The following is a 23,938-nucleotide window of genomic DNA, read 5'->3' as shown; positions in this document are numbered from 1 at the left end:
CCTCTCAGAACTCAACTCCTAAGTAGCTAGAATTATAGGCATGAGCCACTAGCACTTGGCCTTTAAAAATACATTTTGAAAATTTGGTATCAATATATTTTATTAAAGTCATAGCTTATAACAGAAAGTCTACAACTTAAGTGATATACTTCTACATTATACTATATTTGAACTACTCACCGAAGTTCGGTCAGGTTCTCCATCTGATAAACCTGTCTCCATAATGGAAGAAGATAGGCTTATGCTCTTTCCATCAACATTTAGTCATCCTGTAAGTCTGGAAACCCTAGAAGAAGAAGTTTGATACAAAATTATGAAATATGGAAAATAAACTATTAAGTATATTAATATATCAATGTATAGTAGTCTATTAAGATAAACTAATAAGTATATTAGAAAGTAAAATAGTGATGGCTGAGAAGGAAAAGAAAAGAGAAAGTATTCTCCTAAAAAGGATAGCTAAGTGGGATAAGCTAGTAAGATTTCTACAAAATGAAAACATGCTTAAAATTTCAATTTTACCTACTATTAATAAAATACAATTAGTTTTCATTATCACATTAGTGAAAACCAAAAGGCATGCAAACCTCCAACATGATCTATGTTCTCATACTTTTTTGCATGTTTTCTACCTATGATGTAGTTCTTTCTAGCATATGATAATGAAAAGCTTTACTTTTGTATTAAGAATTTGTCCTGTCAGTCCTTCCATTGTCCATTTGCTCAAATTTTTCTTACTATTAATAAGCCTTTTTTCAGTTCATATATCATATATTCCCCTTTTTTCTCCTCCTCTTCTGTCACCCTTTAAAAATTAAAAATCATCCTTAGTTTGCTGATATTTGTCTTGCTGAACTTTGCCATAATATTAATCTCCTTTATCTCTACTGAGAGATTTCTTCTTAGTGTTTACACATTCAAATTCTCTATTTGGTTCCCCTGTCTTCATATTGACATATAGGAAGAGAACCTATTGGTTCTCCATCTGTGTGTGTGAGTGTGGATATATAAGTAAGACAGATACACAGACACACATAGATAGCTTTGGATGTCATTTTAATGTTTTCCTGGCTTTATTCCAACTTATAATTAAAATAAATGCAGTGCTTTTCTTAACTCTCATTTTCTGGAAAAATGTACTCCCTCAATACAATTTTTACTTAACTAAATCTTACTTAAAAAAACATTTAAATTAGGAAGATACATAGCAAACTATAGTGCATAATTTAAGAATGATTTTTTTTACATTTTTAAAGGATTATTAGAGAAAAAAAGGGGAATAGAATGAGAATATATGAGAGACAAGAGAGAGCCCATAGGCGGTCCACAAAGCCTGAAATATTTACTGATTGACATGTGATTGTTTATCACACAGTAGTCTCAATGGAAGAGGGCCTTATTGGTCAAATGGACAGATTGGCCCATTCTATACTAGAGCAATTTTTCCATGAACAGAATAGCTATTGGACATCAGAAATACTTGCCTTGCATGCCTGAGGCCCTGGATTCAATTCCTCACATAAGCAAAAAGAAAAAAGCTGGAAGTGGTGCTGTGGCTCAAGTGGTAGCGTGCTAGCCTTGAGCTGAAGAGCTGAGGGACAGCGCCCAGGCCCAGAGTTCAGGACCCACAACCGGACCTCCCCCACAAAAAAAAAAGAAATATGAGGGAGTAACATAACCTAGCCTATAACTAATGTGGTTTAAGAAGATATATATATGGCTACCATGTTGATAAGGGGTGAACTATGATGGTTAATTTTATTATGAATTTGGCTAAGCTATGATGCCCAGATGTTGAGTCAAATACCAAATATAACTATGTTGCTAAGACAGTATATTTTTAGTTGTATTAACATTTAAATCAGCAGCCAGGGTAAAGTAGGTTAATCGCCATAACGTGAGTGGGTGGCATCCAATACATTGAAGGCTTTAAAAAAAACAGAAAAAAAAAAAAAAAAAAAACAAGAAAAAAAAATAGAAAGAGAAAACTGAGATTATCCTAAAGGAATTCTGCTTCTAGACTGCCTTGAAATTTAAGATTTCAATATCAACTCTTCCCTGAGTTTCAACCTGTCTGCCCTGCAAATGTTGAATTTGCTAGCCCCAATGTCATGTGCCAATTCCTTAAAATAATCAATCTCCTTCTTTATCTATACATTCACACATATTCACCCTTCCTAATGGCTCAGTTTTTCTGTATAACCCTGACTAATAACAAACCAGTAAACCTGTATTCATTTCTACTATTTAAGTACAGATATATTCATTTAACCATTCATTTCTCACTGCCTTCTGGGATCTTCTGTTTGTCAACAAAGGTAAAAATATGAAAACTTCACTTGGCAAAAATATTGTTGCCTCTGCAGTTCTAAAAGTGATTTATATTTGACCAATGTAATGTATTGCACAATATTTGGAAGGCAAAAAAGAGACAAAAAGCAGATCTTCTCATGGCAGTGAACGTGCACACTTTGTCAAACATGAAGTTTTGCACCAACCACCAAATATTTCCCTGTCAGCTACTCAGCTGGTAATGCCAGGTAACTAGAATTATTAGCACCAATGACAAACCTGAAACCATCCTATTTCCACAGAAAAGCATATTTACTTGCCTCCAGATAATACATTTATCAGTATCTAATTCCTTTTGTTAGTTTTTCTTTAGCTTCTGCAGTAATTTGTTTCCTCAAACAATATGATCTGACAAATTTTCAATAATTAATTTTAATAAATTTTAAATTAATTTTCAATCAACATACTAAAGAGCAATCATTACAAAGAAGGAAAACTAAGCAGGAAGGGGCTATATCACATGTCACAAGAATTGGGGAGAATTTCAGATATGGTAACCTGGAAAAACCTTTAGGCCTTTAACTTATCTTGGAGTGACTCTGAGCCATGATCTCAGTAACAGAAGGGTGAACCACAAAACTACTCAGCTAGAAATGGAAACAGCAAATACAAAGACACCAAGGAAGAAGCATTAAAAATAGCAAGGAGCCGGGCGCTGGTGGCTCACGCCTGTAATCCTAGCTACTCAGGAGGCTGAGATCTGAGGATCGAGGTTCAAAGCCATCCCAGGCAGGAGAGACCGTGAGACTCCTATCTCCAATAAACCACCAGAAAACCAGAAGTGGCACTGTAGCTCAAGTGGTAGAGCGCTCGCCTTGAGGGACAGCACCCAGGCCCAGAGTTCAAGCCCCACGACCAACAACAACAACAACAAAAAAAAAATAGCAAGGAGACTAGCATAGCAAACAGAAAGAGGAAAATGATGAAAAACGGTAATTAACCTCCAAAATGTAGAGTCTGGTAGACTTAGATTTTAACTGTGAATAATATGGGAAGCAACTTTTGAGAAGTCAAGATATGAAAGGATCTAACTTGCACAGAGTCATTCTGGCTGCTGAGAACAGATTAGAAATTAGAAAGTTACTGCTACTGCTGGTGGGAATGTACACTTATACAACCACTTTGGAAAGCAGTCTGGAGGGTCCTTAGAAAGCTAAAGATTGACCTCCCTTACGACCCAGTCATACCACTTCTAGGCATCTACCCTGAACAACAGGAACCAATATACAAGGACACGTGCACCTCCATGTTTATTGCAGCACTGTTCGCAATAGCTAGGATATGGAAACAACCTAGGTGCCCCACCACAGATGAATGGATCCAAAAATTGTGGTATCTATACACAATGGAATATTATGCAGCCATTAGAAATGACAAAATAATGGCATTTGCAGGGAAATGGATGGAGCTAGAAGGAATCATGTTGAGCGAGGTAAGCCAAGAACGAAGAGACAAACGGTACATGGTCTCCCTGATAAGTGGATGCTAAATCCAAAAGGTTAGGTGATACGACAAAACTAACAGGACTTAAGAAACAAAGAACTCCCGCTCATCTGATTGAACCACTACTAAATATCCCCATGCTGCTGATCACAAATATGGTATATAACATGTGAACACTGTTATATATTACAGACTGTGGTAGACAATTTGCTCCAGGGAAGTTAGAATGAACTTGTGACTTTAAAAATATGTAATCATTTAATCACAATCAAAAAAAAAAAAAAAAGAACCTCGGGGAAGGGAGGGAGGGAGGGGATGGTAGGGGGAAAACAATGGAGGGGGTAACAATGTTCAAGAGGAAGTGTACTCATAACCTCACTCATGTAACTGTAACCCTCTGTATAGTAGCTTTACAATAAAAAAAAAAAAATTAAAAAAATAAAATAAAAAAAAAAAGTTACTGCTATACTCCAGGCAAGAAACATTGGTGGAACTTACCAGAAAGTAGATGTGGTTTTCAACTATCAGGTTTATTCTATATCATGCTATATAAAAAGCAAAGGAAACATACCCAAAGTAAAAAAAAAAATCATAATATGACTAACTAAAAATAGGGAGCAGGAAAAGAATAAAAGAATGAACTGAAAGATAAGTGAACTAAATTGCTCATCTCTGTGAGGAGCTGAGAAACACTGCCTAATAAAAACAAAAAATCCTAAAAGACAAAAGTCTTTAAATAATAAAAAAAAAAAAAAATAGGGGATAATGAAAACCTATTGTGTGTGTGTGTGTGTTTGTGTGTGTGTGTGTATCTGTGCACACACACACACATGAGCATATGCTGGTGTTTTTGTGTATATGCATAGTTAATTGGGAGATAAAAGTCTCATGGACTTTCTTGCCTCGGCTGGCTTCAAATGCAATGCTCAGATCTCAGCCTCCTGAATCGCTAGGATTATAGGGTTGAGCCACTGGCACTTGCTTTCTTCTTCTTCTTCTTCTTCTTCTTCTTCTTCTCTTTTTTTTAAATGAGAGCATATTGCTTGTATAACAACAAAAAACATTTAATCTTTTTTTGTAAAATTATACCATATACCAGCACCCTAAAGGCTCATTTCTTGAAATTGTGTAGTTAAAACTGGGCCTGTATCTTAATCTAAATGCAATTACTAGATGAATTCAAACTTTATAAAAGACTGTGTTCTTGTTTTTGCTATCTGTACCATATCCATACTCCAGACACTGTTTGGAGAACAGGTTCTTCATTGTCTATACTTAACCTAACAAGGTCTCTAAAAAAAAGTAATTTTTCAAAACACTTCTATATTTTGGACTTGAATCAGCAACAGAGATAAGAAAAAACAGAGCTAAGCACAGCTGAGAGGACTAACACATGTCATTTAAGAAAACAACTTAATAAGGCTATACTGAATGAATGGTTGTTAACTCGTAAGGGAAAAAGTGGTACAAAATTGGTTTATAGTTTCCAATATGCCACAGAAGTTTGTCTTATTAGAATGCACATATAACAAAATCAGAGATTCTCAAAAGCAGAAGTCCTGTTCACTAAATAAGGTAACCTTTACTAGTGTAATATAATAATACATCACTTATCACTAAGATTAAATTCAATAATCAATTTTATTTAAATTTTTATTTAACAAAAAATAAGAGATTTGGTTTATCAAGTCTGACCTAATCTACAGTATCTACAGTAGGTTAAACCTTATAGTAGGATTTACTTATATACTTATACAGATATGAGTTTCCAAATATCAAGCTAATATCAACACCCATTTTGACAGAAAAAATATTGCTTAATTAAGCTAATCAAATGACTTTAATAAAAATTATTGCAAGATAGGGGTTGAGGATGCAGCTCAAGTGCAGTAAAGCACTTGCCTAACATTAACAAGATCCTGGTTGCAGTCCCCAGCACCATATAGACAAAAAAAAAATTACAAACCAGTGTAACATATATTCCTCAGCATATTTTAGCACCTATAAATAATGTAATTATTTTAATAACAATAACAAAAAAGCAACAGTAATGGGCATGATACTGGAAGACCAAGAGACAAGCAAAAAAGCTGAGAAACTGATGGACAAGGGGGAAGCTAGAAGGAGTGTATGGATCCCAGTTATCAAATAATATTAGGTTAAACTTTAGATAGATACATAGTTGAGGAAGATATTCAGCCAAGAAGAACAAAATGAGCTAATAAAACCAAATCTCAGAGAGGGGATAAAAGTACAATAAATGCTCCCTCCACTGATGTTTATCTTCTCTCCTGTCCCATGTGCAAGGCAAGAAACAAGGGATTCAAGCCCTAACCCCCTCCCTCCCTCTGCCAGTAGGATTGGGTGTTATGTATTGTGGGGGGTTTTGTGTTATGAAATTAAAAGCATGCAAAATAAAAGATGGAGTATTATACAAAAAAGTACAATAAATGTCCTAAATATATAAAGATGGCGGGGGGGGGGGGGGGGAAGGCTAGATGGTTCCACTTATCTTGATTAATCTTGATCAGAGAGATAACTGAAAAAGCAGTCTCCTCCTTAGGTCGAAAAATGAACTTTACAACTTTGGGGAGTGGGGAGGGGATGGGAAGAAGAAACAAAGGAGGAGGCAACAATGCTTGATAAGAAATGCATTCATTACCTTGTCCCTGAAATTGTAACCCCTCTGTATGGTATTTTCACAATAAAAAAGGAAAAATAAATAAATAAATAATAAGTATATCTACAAAAAAAAGAAAAAGCAGTCTCCTAAAAAAAATCAATACATAAAGCCCTCATTAAAACAGCATCTTTCCACTTCTGTATAAATGGTACAATAGCATTCTTTCTAATGGATGAGTAATACCACCTTTTCTTGATCAATTCCTACACTGAGGGGTGCCCAGGCTGATTCCATACCTTGACTGTGGTGAGTAATACTGCAATGAACATGGTTATGCTGGTAGGCTTTACTGTTTGTAATCTCTTGGATAAATGCCCAGGAGTAGAATTGCTTTATCATAGGGTTCTATAATTTTTCAGAGAACTCCATATTGCCTTCCAGAGTGGTTGAACAAGTTTACATTCCCACCAACAGTGTATTAGGGTTCCCTCTTAGTCATCCTCACCAGCATCTAACATCATTTGTTCTCTTGATAATGGCCCATTCTTACTGGGGTGAGGCAGAATCTCAATGTCATTTTGATTTGCATTCCTTATTGGCCAGGTATGTTGAACATTTCTTCATGTGTCTGTTGGCCATTTTAATTTCTTCATCTCAGAAGAATCAGGCCCAGAGACACAAACAATGCATGTTTTCCCTTATATGTGGAAGCTAGACTTAGCTAATAAAATTATAAGTAAATTTGTTGGGTGGTATGCAAGTGTTTTCAAATGCATTAACTGAAATACAGTAGATTCAAGGGAGAATTCAAATAGCATAATCCCTTAGAGAGATAAAGTCAAAGCTCAGCAAAATAAAACACCAGGAAGCAAGTATTCAAAAGGGGTGGGATGGGGTCAAGGAGAAAGGGGTAAGGATAGACAAATGAAGAGAAGAAAGGGAGACTGCAGTCAAGAATCCATTGTATATCCTCCAAAATTATGAAGAATGAGGGAAGGGGCAGTTAGGGAAAGGATGGGCAAAATTATGAAGAATGAGGGAAGGGGCAGTTAGGGAAAGGATGGGTGAGAAATGTTGAACAGAGCGACACTGATCAAGATATATTATATTCATAAACAGTTTTGTTAATGGCAATCTCTTTGTACAACAACTGAAATAAAAATAGAAAACAGCTTCTTAAAAACAGCTAATAGTTACATTAATGAGCATACAGAGCATCTATTTAACAAACTCATTATAACCTAGTTCCCATTTTCTCAAATGCATGCCTACTAGAATAGTAAAATGTAATAAATTACCTAAATTCTGAACTAGAAAGGTATCTAAATACTTTTTATGCCTCCAAATTTCATAAATATATTAAATTCTTATAATACAAGCATTATTTTAGATAAGTAGATAGACAGATAGACAGATAGACAGAGAGACAGACAGACAGACAGACAGACAGACAGACAGACAGACAGATAGATAGATAGATAGATAGATAGATACTAATCATTCAAGGGACAATGGTTAATTTTAAAGAACATTAAACTAAAGACTGAAGACTCATCTGATCTGTTGGTTTGTAAGTATATACTACTAACACAAAGTATAGCCAAAACTCTATCACTGGCACTGGTCCCCTAAGAAAAACCAGAATGCTAGTCTAAATTCTATGAAAAATAAGAAATCACTAGTATCCAGATTCTAGCAATGTAAAAATCAACGTATAATCCCCATCATCTCAGGAAAAACCACTTAGTATACATATTTCATAAAATTCACTACCTATAAATACCTATTGTTGCCTCACTGTTCATTACACATCACTCTGTAATGGTTAAAACACATTCCTCTATGTTGATAATGAGGTATACAACTTATGGGTAAGGATGGGAGGGAAAAACTGAAAGAGATCAATGGAAAGGGTGACAGGACCCAAAAAGAAATGTACTCTTTACCTGAATTATGTAACTGTAACCCCTCTGTACGTTACTTTTATAGTAACAATAAAAATAAATAAAAACATTTACAGTCTCTATGGCTATACAAATATCTAAAAAATAAATCTACAAAAACACATTAATGAACTATCATTTACTTTTAGTCTAGATTCTGAACATACCATAAACCATTAAACTTCATTCCTGTCCTCAGGTAACTTGGAGTAATTCCAGGAGAAAATGAAGTAAACTGACTAGTGTAATACAATGCACTGAGTCTTACAACAAAGGTATTTGCATCGTGTTACCTGTCAACACACAGGATACTAAATCTAGAATTATAAATGATAAAGTGAAGAAAAAAACCTTTTTTGGGCTCTTTTATATTAAAAAAAATACCATAGTAGATATATATTTTTTAAATACCAAGATTACTTCAGGAACTATCATAAGCCAGGCATCAGTGGCTCACACCTGTAATCCTAGCTACTCAGAAGGCTGAGATCTGAGGATCATAGTTCATAGCCAGCCCTTGCAGGAAAGTCCATGAGACTCTAATTTCCAATAAACCATCGGAAAACCAGAAGTAGCACTGTGACTAGCCTTGAGGTGAAGAGCTCAGGGACAGCGCTCAGGCCCAGAGTTCAAGCCCCATGACCAACCAAAAAAAAAAAAAGTAACTATCATAAATTTTTTAACCTAAAGGACTTAATTTACACTATTTATTTTTGCTTTTCCTTTTTCTCTCCTCCCCTGTCCCACCCTGTTTCTCTTTGTGGTAAGAAAGACAGGGGGCTATAAATTTCTTTTTTTAACATTTATTTATTAAGACTTAGTCACAAGCAAACCTGATCTCCTAATACATATATAGTGCTCCAAAAGAATGAGAACTGAAGTAATTTCAAATAAATTACTATGGAGTTTACAACTTAAAGGAAGTATGTGCATAAAACAGATAAGACTACAGAGAATTGACAAGTAATAAAATCTAGTTGCAGTAAGATTCTGTGAGATATACATATAAATCATACATTTTATAGTTAAATATATAAAAATATATTTATAAAAAAATATATATTTATGGTTTATAGAACACAATTTAAAAATATTCTAAAATCAAGGTAATTTGCAGAAAGAATTCTTAGTATACATTCATACTTCCCTTCTCAAACAAGGATAAGAAATGTTATTATAAAGTAAGACAGCTTCATATTTGTTGTTCTGTTGTGCCATTCCTAAGGTTGAACTCTAAGAGTGTCCCTGAGCTTTTTTTGCACAAGGCTAGTGAACTACCACTTGGGCCATATCTCTATGTCTTGCTTTTCCTACTTCTGGTGGCTAATTTGAGATAAGAGATTCATAGACTTTACTGCCTGGACTGGATTCCAACTATGATCTTCACACCTTAGCCTCCTGAATATCAAGGATTACAGTTATTAAGCACCAGCACCTGGCCTTTCAATTACTTCTTAATACATTAAGCTAAGCTGGGCACTAGTGGCCCATACCCATAATATCTGCTCAGGAAGCTGAGTCCCAAGGATTGCAAGTATGAAGCCAGCCTGGGCAAGAAAGTCCACGTGAATCTTACCTCCAACTAACTACCAAAACACCATAATTGGACCTGTGGCTCAAGTGATATAGCACTGACACTAAGCACAAAAGCTCAGAAACAGCACCCAATCCCTGATCAAGCTCCAGAGCTGACACCAAAGAAAAGAGGGGTAGGGGAGAGGGAGGGAGGAGAGGGAGGAGAGGGAGGAGTGGGAGAGGGACAGACAGACAGAAAGAGGGAGGAAGACAAGGAAGGAGAGAGGGAGGGAGGGAGGGAGGGAAGGAGGGAGGAAAAAAGAGGGAGGAAGGGAAAGAAAGAGGGAGAGGGAGAGGGGGCCTGGAAGAGGGGGGAGAGAGAGAATGGGAGGGAGGAAGAGAGAGTGAGGAGAGGGAGAGGGAGAGAAAAATTCCATTTCTCTTCTGGCATGAAGATGTTACCTCTCTGTACACTCTAAGTTCTTAAGATGCAGAACCAATGACACTGTATTTCTAACTTTCAGGTTATCCATCTGCCTTCCCCAGGACATCCATTAGCCTCATGCTGAGTACCATGTGTACCAAGCACTGTCCTACAGCAGTGTCCTACCCTCTGGAGAATCAAAGTAATGGATCTTACATAAGGTCATAGGAAGCTCATCTTAGGAAATGAAGGTTAAGCTGAGATCAAAAGGCCGAATGACAGAAAGCTAAACAAAGACTGGCAAGTGAATAGAAATAACAGGTAGGCAGTCACTTATATTCTTTATTTTCAGTAGCAATACATGGCAATAGGAAACACATTCCAGTGGTAATAATGAGATGATGCAGATGGAAAAAATCAAATCAAGATAAAAGCAGATCTTTTTACTCCAATTTATGGATCTGACAAACTCATATTCAATATGCTACTTAAATTGGCCTTTTTCAAAAAGATTTTTAAAATCAGTGATTTAAAAAAAATCAGTGATTTCCATTCCCTAATTTTCAACAGGGTAATTGGAATAGATGTCATTGGGGAGGTAAATTTTGTGCTCTTTTGCTATACGACTAAAAAAATTCTTCAAGTAGTATTCGATGGAAAAAACATTTCTTTTCATTACTTTATTGGTCTTCCATTTTCTTCCTCAAAATATTCCTTGTACTTTTAAGAATTCAACAAGAGGGTCCAAATTGTTTTTATATCCCCTAAGTTAGCACTTAGCATGGTGTGAGTGACAATATCCTTAACTGTTCATAACACATACCTTGAGTTTTCACAGTAGTGGAAACATAATCCTTAACTATACAAACTTGTTATTGCTGTAAGGAGTGCGAGTAACAAGACTAATGTTCCTCCCTACAAAAAAAAAAAGCAGACACAAAAGTGGAATACAGTAAGAAACTGTGACACTGTAAGTAAGAATATAATATACTTTAGCCACTGCAAAAAACAGTATAGCTGTTTTCAAATAGTAAAAATAAAATTACCCTGGTAGTGGCGCTGTGGTTCAAGTGGTAGAGCAGCACTAGCCTTGAGCTGAAGAGCTCAGGGACAGCACCCAGGCCCAGAGTTCAGGTCCACGATCGACCAAAAATAAATAAATAAAGTAAAATAAAGGTTCTATGCAATTCAGGTATTCCAGTTTTGTAAAAAACTCAAAACCAATACAATGAGGTTTCAAAGAGACAACAGGGTCACAATTAAACAGGGTCACAACAATTAAAATGTAAAAGTACCCCATAGATGAACTGACACAAAATCCAATATGTACATATGGTGAAGCATTATTCTGCCTTTAAAGAAAGAATATTCTAACATAGTTTCAAAATATGGAAGAACTTTGAATACAGTATGCGAAGCAAAATAATCCAGTTACAGAACAACAAATACCTAATGATTTTATTGCTATGACATTTCTAGAGGAGTTTAAATTATCAAAGCACAAAGTAGAATAGTGGTTGCAAAAGGTTTATGAGAACAGTGAATAAGAGGTTACAGTTGAATGGTTATAGAGTTTCATGTTTTCAAGATAAAGACTTTCAGAGACAGGGTGCTGATGGCTACACAACAATATGTACAGTTGGTTCTCCAATGAACAGGTCCTACACATTAAATCAACTGTAGGTGCAACTGGGGGGGAACTGCATCTGGGCTAGGTATAGAGGCTCACACCTATAATAGCAGGCACGCTAGCCTTGGCAAAAAGATTGCAAGACTCCATTTCAACAAACAAACCAAGTGAGGGAGTTTACATGTTTAGTACTATCTATGTAGAAGGCATGGGTAGAACGATCAAAATCTAAGTCCAAACCCAAGAAAAAGTGTTTGTAGTACAATAGCCACGACATTTTATGTAAGAGATCTGAGCACTCAAGGGTTCTCAACCCAAGACACTTTAGATACCAAAGGACAATTGTACTTAACACCACTGAACTATAAACTTAAAATGGCTAAGATGGTTAAGCTGATAAAAGAGTAACGACAGAGTTCTCAGCGACTATATGAACTACTCAAGAGTCAAATGGGGGACAGTTGAGGCTTAACATGCATATTATGAAAAGCTGAACTATGCTATGACTGAATATCTGTGTCTTCCACCCTCAAAAATAAGGTGTGTCGTCACTCTAAAGTGACATTCTCATGCTAGGTTTGGTGTCCTTTAAAGAGGAGACTCTGGAATCTTGTTTCCCCTTGTAAAGCCAGGAAGAAGGTCTTCATAAGAGCTTGACCATGCTAGCAACTAAAAATACAAGGGAACAATTATGAATACGGTAAATCTTCTTAATGCCCAAAAAGCAAGAAAACTCCACTATAAAATTATGAGGGCTATAAAGCAATATGTAAAAGAGACTGATAGAATATAAACCTTTTCAGAAAACAAAGTACAGTATTTAGGTGTTGTGGCAAATTACAACCATGTAAAGTAGGCACATGTAAGCAATGAAGAACAGGTGGAACAGGGAAAACTCCTTTTATGTTGGTAACAGACTGTTCTTACGATAAAGTTGGAGATAATTAAGTTTTGGGATAATAAAAATATTTTAAAGCACCAAATCATGGCTCCAAATTAAAAACTGGCGATAAACGCAAGACAACAGTAGGCATAAAAATATTATTGAATAAACTAAACAGAATAATGCTTTACAAAAGATTCTAAATATTAGGAATTGACAAATTCAAATCTGTTGAGTCTACTTATCCTTGCCTACCTCAGTACCTTATAGTACACTATAAACTTTCATCTTATACTATTTTGTGTTATTTTCAATAACAGAAGATGAAATAATCAGATTCGAGACAATTTTGAGCGACTTAACTTTACAAGTCTGAGAATTTTGATAAGTGGAATTTTTCTGTTTTTAAAGAATTTGAAGGAACTCTTTATGTATAGTAAACCATACCTCATTACTGCTTGAATGCCTTCTGAACTGAAGTTAACATCCAACCAAAGGCTTTAGGAATTACATAATGAAGCTGGGTGCCGTTGGCTCACGGCTGTGATCCTAGCTACTCAGGAGGCTGAAATCTGAGGATCGCGGTTCAAAGCCAGCCCAGGCAAGAAGTCCGTGAAACTCATCTCCACTAACCACCAGAAAACTGGAAGTGGCGCTGTAGCTCAAGTGGTAGAGCGCTAGCCTTGAGCTGAAGACCTGAGGGACAGTGCTCAGGCCCCATGACCGACAAAAAGAAAAAATGAACTGAGCAACTGCTGATAAAAGGGTATTTCCTAAAATAACATTCACTTGTCACATAAATTCAGAAAGTCACAAATGTCAAGGAAGTGTCAAAAGAATCATCCCCACATACAACATGTCCTTTAAACCACTTGAGCAATGTTTTAAATTGGCCTACAAAAGAATACTACTTTTTTTTTCTCTCCAAACCCTTCACATTATACAATAATCTTATGCCAGAACTACAAGAATGCCAAGTCTAAAAAATAGGTAGTGTGGTCTTTCTCCCTCTTTGGAAATGCAGTATGAAGTTATTAGACTATAGTTCATTTCAATCTTTTTTTTATATGATGGCAAAGTTCAAATATCATTGCATTCCAGTTTTATCAACTTCCCAAAAGATTACAAGTCTCTTTCTTTTGTATTAAGGATTTCTGAGGAGGAACAAATATTTTGTAAAAATATTTGACAAACTACAAGCAGAAACTGAACTGTAAAGAAACACAAGATAATGTTGGAATTTCACATTAATTTTTACACTTAAACATCACATTAAAATCATATTTAAAAAACCTAAAGTGTAAGTCCTGCTTATTTTTCCCTTGGAGGAATTTTATTAAATTTATTTCCAGAAAGTAGGTAAATATGTAGAAGCCTAATCCATTTTAGAAAGTTTATCAGAGTATGGGCTGGGAAGTTGGCTCAGTGGTAGAGCGCTAGCCTTGCATGCCTGAGGCCCTGGGTTCAATTCCTCAGCACCACATAAGCAAAAAGAAAAACGCCAGAAGTGGCGCTGTGGCTCAAGTAGTAGTGTGCTAGCCTTGAGCTGAAGAGCTGAGGGGCAGCACTCAGGCCCAGAGTTCAGGCCCCACGACTGGACCCCCCCCCAAAAAAAATAAAGTTTATCAGAGTAAGAAACACAGTTAAAACTGTTTAATGTTTTAAGACATGAAATAACTTCCCATCAATACTTGGCTTAAAACTGTAGTGCCATTGTAGCACTTGGTCACCTACTACTACATAAAGAAGAAAAAAGTAATTATTTTTCTCATTTAAGCCACTATCCACTTGTCTCATTAAAATAGTTAAGATCTGTGCCAGACTAAATCAATCACAGGAAGCCTCTCTGTGAGGATAAAAAATGAAGAAGCTGGTGAGGGAAGAAGGCAAAATCAAGGGGCCCAAGGTAAGACTTGATCTTTACTCAAAGGCTAACATAACTAAAGAATGACTGACTGCCAGGCACTGCTGGCTCACTCTGTAATACCGGCTACTCCAGAGGCTGAGATATGAGGAACAAAGTTCAAAGCCAGCCTGGGCAGCAAAGTCTATGAGACTCCTATCTCCAACAGACAACTCTGAGCCGCACACAAAAGTATGAGCTCCACCAAAAGTGGATCTTTGTGGCTCAAAATTGCAAAGCACTAGCTTTGAGCAAAAAAGCTCAGGGACACAACCCAGTCCCTCAGTTCAAGCCTCATGACCACCATAACCACCACCACCACCAACAACAACAACAAAAAGAATGATTTACTTCCCATGGCTATAGCACTCATGAAGTAACAATTCTGGATATAACATGTAACCCACTGTGAAAGAAGAAGCCAATGGAGAGTATGTACAAGGCAGGAACATGACTCAATTTATATTGAGACACATGACTAACTGCTTTCAAAGCACTAACTCATGTAGTCATTATAATAATCCTACAAGGCAAGTAACTTTTCACTGTAGCTCCATTTTCAAAATGAGGCCAAGAGAAATGAAGTAACTTGTAGATGGCTCCATCTACAGAGCCTCTGTATCACTCCTTTAATATCTCAAGTAGCCTTTCACAGGGCTTTTGTAGCTAATGATTGTTGCCTACACAGATTTTTCCCATGGTTTATTCTCCCACTTTTTCCAGGTGTCTCTGTTTCAGTGTTACCTCATCAAACAGACCTTCCATGACCATCTTTTTTTTTTTTTTTTTTTTGTCGGTTGTGGGGTGTGAACTCTGGGCCTGGGCGCTATCCCTCGGCTCTTCAGCTCTTCAGCCCTCTACCATTTGAGCCACAGGGCCACTTCCGGCTTTTTCTGCTTATGTTGTGCGGAGGAATCGAACCCAGGGCGTCATGCATGAAGGCAAACACTCTACGACTGACCCACCTTCCCAGCCCCACGACCATCTTAACTATAAACTGTATAAACTATAAACCAACTTAACTATAACTATAAACTATAAACTGTATAAGAGCAATTTGCATCTCTACAGTCCCAATTTTTTTACCCACTTTATTTTTCTCTACAGCACTTACTAACAGACATATACTTGTTTGTTTATATTCTTAGATAGAATTTTAGCTCCATAACAAGAAAATAGTTTTTCTCAGTGAAATATCCCAATGCCTAACATGGTACCAGGATGTAGTAGGTATTTTGTAAGTGTTTTGAAAAGTCATAGGAAAAGAGTGGTAATGCCGGGCGCTGGTGGCTCACGCCTGTAATCCTAACTACTCAGGAGGCTGAGATCTGAGGATCGCGGTTCAAAGCCAGCCCGGGCAGGAGAGACCGTGAGACTCCTATCTCCCATAAACCACCAGAAAACCGGAAGTGGCACTGTAGCTCAAGTGGTAGAGCGCTTGCCTTGAGCTGAAGAGCTGAGGGACAGCACCCAGGCCCAGAGTTCAAGCCCCACGACCGACAAAAAAATAAATAAAAAAATAAAAAATTTATTGTCAAGGTGATGTACAGAGCAGTTACGGTTACATAAGTAAGGCAGTGAGTATATTTCCCTCTCCCTAGCCCCCTCCTCAGTAGCACAGATCACGTCAAACATACCGTATTGAGTGTCGCTGTTGCATTGGTTCCCCCTTGGTCCTATGTCTCTCAGTTTGTTGCTCCCCTTCCCTTCCCTAATTCAGATAAATGTCTATGTGATTTCTTGTTTCTTTTGTGTTTTCCCCCCTTTGGTTTATCTCCTGTTGTCACTGTATTTTATTTTGGTCACAAAGATTTAATCAGCTTTCTAGTAGACATTGCTAATAAAGGAGGATTACACTGCTGATTTTCCATTCCCAGAAACAATACAAGTCCTCAACAATGAACTACACAGATGAACTCAATGATACAGATGATAATTGTCACTGTCATCATCTGCAGGAAAAACTTTACAGTATCATCTATCCTACAATAATGCAACCGCTACATTCCTAAGGTATTTAAAGTTATCAAAAATTATGTTTTACATGTCATGTCCTGTGGAGTACAGGTACTAATGGGAGGAAATGGATGAACAAAAGGGGGGAGGGAGAATAAACACAGTCAAAATATATCCATGTGGGAAAATGGAACAAGAAAACTTGATGAGACTGGTTTGAAAATGGGGAGGAGGAAGGAAAGAGAAATACAGTGGTGGTTGGGAGCCAATCATGATCAAGACTTACATCTCTTTGGAAAACCTACATGTATTCCAAGAAATAGAAAGTGAGAAGAAAATGTTTTTAAGACAAGAAATAGCAAGTTGAAGGTACTAGGAAAGAACACATCTACATACAAATATGAAGAAATAACTGATCCTTCAAATGAAGGGTGGGGATAATTGAATTGTTAGTAGATCATGTAGCAGAACTTAAAACCTAATCCAATAACTTTGGAGGGATAGCAATTGTTTATACCAAAAACAGTACTTGCCATTACAATAACCAATCAAACAATAACACAAAAATTGAGAAAATTGTTAAATATTTTCATTTCTCAACAAAATCTTTTATTGGACTGTATCTGGGCATCATATTGACCAAGAATAAAACAAATTGTATTTATAAAACTGAAGCAATGATTGTTTCTAACATATTTATAAGATGATTTCTTTGTTGCTTTGTATGTCCCTCCCGCACAGTATAACCCGTTTTCACTGTATTTGATGTTAGTATAATTTGTGAAGAGAAAAAAAAAACCAAATTGTTTAAATAGGGATACAGGTGGACCTATTGCAACAATGAGATGTACAAGATGTTAGGTCGAAAAACGAACTTTACAACTTTGGGGGGGGTAGGAGGGGGAAGAGAGGGAAATTGGAAGGGATGGGAAGGGGAAACAAAGGAGGAGGCAACAATGCTTGATAAGAAATGAACTCATTACCTTGTCTATGTAATTGTAACCCCTCTGTACATTATTTTCACAATAAAAAAAAACTGAAGCAATGTTTTATTTTTTCTAGCAGTCACCCAATTAAACAAGGTAATATTAAAAAATGAAGACAATTTATTTCCTAAAATACATTAAGATGAGTGGAAAAAGTTACTATAAATCAACTATTTTAAATATAACTACCTAATACTGCTCACTCACAGAAAATTTAAGAATCTCACTTTTTTTTAAGAATCTCACTTTATACTTGTTTAAAAATATATCTCCTTTCATCACATAATAATTAATTAGAATGGAAAATAAATGTATTTATAAAGTATGTTTGAGTATAAACTCATGTTTATAAGAATCAAACCTCTGGGGCTGGGAAGATGGCTCAGTGGTAGAGTGCTTGCCTTGCATGCCTGAGGCCCTGGGTTCGATTCCTCAGCACCACATAAACAAAATGAAAAAAGCCGGAAGTGGCGCTATGGCTCAAGTGGTAGAGCTCTAGCCTTGAGCTGAAGAGCTGAGGGACAGCGCTCAGGCCCAGACTTCAGGCCCCACAACCGGACCCCAAAAAAAAAAAAAAAAGAATCAAACCTCTCTCTTTAATCAGTACCTTTATATTAAAACTCTTTAATGTGAACTAAAGGGATAAAATATACCTACCTATATGCAATTGGTAAGATGAATGTACATATTTCTGGCAATCTGTACACCCTGGTTTATGAAAAAGAGAGAAACAGCATAGACTTCAACAAAATCATATTTTAGATTGGAGTAAAAACGTAAGGATGTTTAAAATGGACATCAAATCTTCCAGATATCCTTTATTTAGCACTCAAGTTTATATCTGCTCTCAGTTTATAACTGTTCTCTACTTAGGTATAATCAGAACTTTCTCATATAGATGCATTTAAATGTGCAGTATCCTCCTTTTATTTTTCACAATGAAACAAATGAAATTTTAACCAAAAATGGTAACATTTTCACAGTGCAAGTAATACAAATTTACGGGCTAAAATTTAAATAATAAAATAAAGAAAAGCAGAATCATTATGCTGGAAATATAAGAAGAGGGTAACATTCTCTCACATTATAATGCTCCATTCTCCTACCTCTACAAGTTACTACTTGGTTTAAAAAAAAAAAAAAACAGTTAAATACATCACTTATTCTTAAACAGTTTTTGGTTTTGGGGGGTTTGGTTTGGTTTGTTTTTGTTCTATTTTAGCTAAAATTACCAATTCAGGCTGGGCACTGGGGGCTCACACCTGTAATCCTAACTACTCAGAAGGCTGAAATCTGAGGATTACAGTTCAAAGCCAGTCCAGGCAGTAAAGTCCCTGAGATGCTCATCTCCAATTAACCACCAAAAAAGCCCAAAGCAGAGCTGTGGCTCAAATGGTAGATGGCTAACCTTGAGCAAAAAAGCTCAGGGACAGCACCCAGGCCCTGAGTTCAAGCCCCAAGACTGGCATATACACACACATACACTAATTTACCAATTTATATAAATTAGGGTAGCCACTATGGAAAACAGTATGGAGGTTCCTCAAGAGACTAAAAATAGAACCACCACATGATCCTGTTATACTACTTCAGAGCATATATACAAAGGGTAAATGAATATACAAAAGAGAAAAGAGATTATTGAACTATGTTTAATAATCACAGCACTACTCACAAGAACCAACCCTGTGTAATCAGTGTAGGTGCCCCAACCATAAGATGCATAAAGAAAGCATGGTGTATATACCACATTTTGGAAGTATTGCTCAGATATACAGAGGAATGAAATTATGTCCTTCACTGGAAAATGGGTGGAACTAGAGATCTCATGTTAAGTAAACTAAGTCAGACTGAGAAAAAAAAAAGGTGGAGAGGGAGAACCAGTGTGAGAAGAAGGGTGAAGGGACAGGGCTCCATAAGACTGCGACTTCCCACTCTCTAGATCTTAGAATTGCTCAGATGTTCCATCATTTTTCTAAAGCTTAATTTTTCAGTTTTGAAAAATATGAATTTACCAGTCAGGTAGATTGTTCTATTTAACTTAGTAAAACTCTATTGCTTAATTAAAGAGTATTAAATGGATATAGAAATTAATTTAGTCATTTTAATCAAAACAATCTACTTCTGAATAAGAAAATGGAAACTATGTTTTCAAATAAATTTATGAAAGTGAAATCAAAGTAAGAAAGAACACAGAACACTATGCTATCACAGGAAAAAATATTTTCTAGCTAGGTATTTTAATTCATTAAATAAGATCTAACGTATAGGCATCATGCAAAATCAAGTATTTTTCTTTACTGAGGTTTTCATTAGAATCACGAAAAGAAAAAACTCGTGTTTAATCGGTAATCTCTGCTTCAGTTTTAGTTTGGCTCCTGTAATCCAAGGTTACTTCTTCGGTGCTTCTGCTTTAATTCCCCTTATTACTATCAAATTAAGGAGTTCCGGTCCACTACATGATTAGAACCAAGAAGAGAGACATTTCTAAAATGATCTATTTGAGCCATTGCATTCCCATTTGTTTGACATATGAAGCAAATATATAGGAGTGAACACAAATAAGTGATGAGCAGTCCCTCTACCCCTAAGGCACTTAAGCACAATCAACATCTATAAACAACTTACAAAGGGGAAGCTTAGGTAGTCAAAACTATCTCATCACCTGCACAAAGGAGAAATACAATTTCAGTAGGAAGAATACACACACCAGATTTATACTCTAGCCTAGAATTTATTTACCAGAATGAATTAATTGAATTGCACAACCAAGATCCATTAACATTTCCAGTATGTGGGAAGTGAAGGACAAGAACATAATAAACAGAAGACAAAGTCCCTGTATTCCACCTCAGGAAAGCACCAAATATATAATGGAGAAAAATCTCGTAACAAAATCTATTATTTTATGCAAAATTATGATAGTTTAAAAAAAATAAGAGAAGATCTAGATGGTCTTTGGAAACAGTAGCCATTGATTTGAGATTTCCCCCCACCAGGTGTGCCAATACTGAAGTCTGAACTCATGACCTTGTGCTCTCACTTTGCTTTTTTCCCCTGCTCACAAATGGTGCTCTACCACTTCAACCATGCCTCTACTTCTGGCTTTGGCTGGTTAATTAGATATAAAAGTCTCTTGAATCTGCCTGGGCTGACACCTAACCATGATTCTAAGATTTCAGCCTCTTGATTATGATTACAGACATAAGCCATCATCAATGCCTACCTGAGTTTTGTTTTTTTTTAACTTCCATTTAAATCTAGTCAGAAACTAAATACAAGCTATAACATTTTTTTCTTTAACTGAACACATTCCCACTAAGTACATACTACAGTTTTGGAAACTGCTATTATAGTTCCTCAAACTTTTGTGAAAATGACTGCTTTAGACAAGACCAGGAATTTTCTGTTTCTGTAACAGAAAGATAAAATGAGGTAAAAGAAACATGAAGCATTGAAAAGTACTGCGATTTCATTTCTTGTTAAGTATATCAGGTCTTCAGACTAAACCAATGGCCTCCCACATAGGCAAGCCTTTTCCACTGGACTACACCCCCACCCCACAATTTGGTATTGAAATACTAGGCTTCTGGTACATACTTTTGTTGCTACAGAGCCAATTTGCTCATCTTAAAAATCAGCCAGCTGGGCACAGCAGCTCATACCTATAATCACTTTTACTTGAGGCAGAGATAGAATGAACACAGTTTGAGACCAGGACAAAAAGTCAGCATGGGAAGTGTATATAATGGAGGTGGAAGAAACATGTCCTGTGTAGGAGATGGCAAAATTATCCTGCCTGAGGCAGCCAGTCCTTACACAAGAGTATCAGGATAATCTTCCCATTTGACACGAAATTTTTCAGTAAGATCCAGACTGTAACTGCATCCAGTGAATGCTACAATATGAGAGAAAGATGTCCATCTGTTTGCCTGGCACCAGTGGCTCACACCTGTAATCTTAGCTGAGATCTGAGGATCATAGTTCAAAGCCAGCCTGGTTAGGAAAGCCTGTGAGACTCTTATCTCCAATGAACCAGCCAGAAGGGGAGCTCAAGTGGTAGAAAGCTAGCCTTGAGCACAGCTCATGCCCTCAGTACTCATGCCCTGAGTTCAAGTCCTAAGATCAGTGTACACACACACACACACACACACACACAATATGATATATATATATATATATATTCATATATATATATATATATATATATATATATATATATATCCGCTCTTTAAGGTAGCTAATTACAAAATTCTTTCTGTTAAAAAATGTAAATGCCTATCATTACCAGCTTCCATCTCTTGAACATTAACCATAGTTCTTCCCCAAAGTGAAAAAAATGAAAAGATAATATATAAGCAACATATGGACTTGATGTATAGCTATCACTATGCTCTTGAAATTAAAAAATTTTTGTTTTAAAAATCAGAATTATATTAACGATTGATATTTTGAAAATCAATATATAAAAGATCACCCCAGATAATTATTCAGCTGTTAAGAATTAATTCTCCTGAACTACTAAGAAGGAAAAACACTAGCACTGTATCCGAATTCTTTGTGTATATGAGTGTGTACGTATGTGCATGCCCATACAGCACTTTCACACTGTTACAAGGACTTTAAAAACTCAGAGCCTTTAGCTTGTTCAGCTTTTTTGCTTACAGCTGGTGCTCAACCACTTGAATCACACCTTAAGTTCCAGCTTTTTCATTGGTTAACTGGAGATAAAGAGTATCACACCATCCTCACATCTCAGATCTCAACCTCCTGAGTTCCTAGGATGTGAGCCATCAGCACATAGCTCTTGGGTATTTTAAGTTTGTTAGTGTTTTTATATTCATACATTTAAAAGTGTTTAATGAAGGATGTAGTTTTAACATTGCTATGATGTTCAAACTAAATCATCATTAAGGGTTGTTGTTTTTTTTTTGCATGTGTGACAGTACTATCTTTCTATGTTCTATATATAGAAGAGAAACATGTCTTTTAAGTATCTTATTTCTGGAAAAGACAGCCAATACAACAAGTAAAAGCATGAGCTAATTTAGTTCTCCGAATGAGAGAAATGAACAGAAATATAAGAGAGTATGTAATCCACAATGAGAAATGAAATATTAAAGGTCAATAATACTGACCTTTAAAGAAGTAGTAATGTAGCTATGCCAAGGACAACAAAGCTACAAGATTAAATTAAGTGTTCTTAATTGGGAAAGGATTTATTTGATTCATCTACATCAGAGCCCTATCCAGTTAGAGAACTTGACTCAGAGGAGCTAGAACATCAGACAACTTACTGACTTTAGCCTTTCTCTGACCCATATATTATACACACATCAATGTTGTTGATGAAATATTTACAAATACAGAAAATAAACTTATTGATGTTATATTGTTCAGATTTTCCTTTAAACTTTCTTTTCATAACAGTATTTTAAGCTATAAAATATTTTCAAAGCATATATTATTCTAAGAAATGTATTAGAAAAATGTCCTTTAAAATAAATTTTGTAATTAGATATTAGGTAAGTATGACCTCCCTGACTTCTGTTGAAAAGATATTTTAAGAAGCTAACAATACTAATCATTTACTACATTTTAAATTAAAACTATGGGATGGGAGCACAGTTGATGTGTTACAGCCCTTGCCTAGGAAGTGTAAAGTACTGGGTTCAATCGGAGGGAAGAAAAGGAAAGGAGGGAGGGGGAGGAGAAAAATCTAAAAACTCGTTACTGATTGGTGGAAAAAATGCAAAACAGTATGGTAATATTAGTTTTACTTATTAAAAAATTTATACATAAAGCCAGGAACCTGTGGCTCATGCCTATAACCCTAGCTACTCAGGAGGCTGAGACCTGAGGATTGCAGTTCAAAGCCAGCCCAGGCAGGAAAGTTCATAAGACTCTTATCTCCAATAAACCACCAGAAACCCAGAAATGGTGCTATGGTCCAAATGGTAGAGTGCTAGCCTTGAGCTGAAGAGCTCAGGGACAATGCCCAGGCCAAGAGTTGAAGACGCATAACTGACCAAAAAAAAAAAAAAAAAATTTACGCATACATTCCAGGTATAGTGATGCATGAATATAAACCCAGCTACTCAGGAGGCAGAGGCAGGAGTATATCAAGTTCAAGGCCAGCCTAGGCAAAATTAGGGAGACATATCAAAAATAAAAACAAAAAGGTCCAAGTGGTATAGTGCTTATCAAGCAAAAACAAGGCTCCTGGATTCAATCCCTGTTTTATATAATGTGTATTATATATACACACGTACATATACAT

The 23,938-nt window shown here is 36.2% G+C and overlaps 1 protein-coding gene across 8 annotated transcripts in view; it reads right to left on the bottom strand.

Moving 5' to 3' along the window:
• The window catches only part of Osbpl8 (oxysterol binding protein like 8), a 137,097-nt gene that overhangs the window by 92,003 nt on the left and 21,156 nt on the right, over positions 1–23,938 (bottom strand). For 4 of the 8 annotated variants that reach the window (XM_042699102.1, XM_042699103.1, XM_042699104.1 and 1 more), the window contains exon 2: positions 181–286. In XM_042699102.1, coding sequence (XP_042555036.1) covers positions 181–222 — 42 coding nt within the window. In that variant the 5' untranslated portion in view covers positions 223–286. Of the gene's footprint in view, positions 1–180; positions 287–23,938 lie in introns of those variants that run through there. The other 4 variants (XM_042699109.1, XM_042699108.1, XM_042699107.1 and 1 more) reach the window with 4 other exon arrangements.

Source organism: Dipodomys spectabilis, unplaced genomic scaffold, assembly GCF_019054845.1.
Source record: "Dipodomys spectabilis isolate Male_0828 unplaced genomic scaffold, ASM1905484v1 ptg000234l, whole genome shotgun sequence".
NCBI lineage: Eukaryota > Metazoa > Chordata > Mammalia > Rodentia > Heteromyidae > Dipodomys > Dipodomys spectabilis.
The sequence above is the reverse complement of the archived record's forward strand: the minus strand, read 5'-3'. Positions and strand labels throughout refer to the sequence as shown.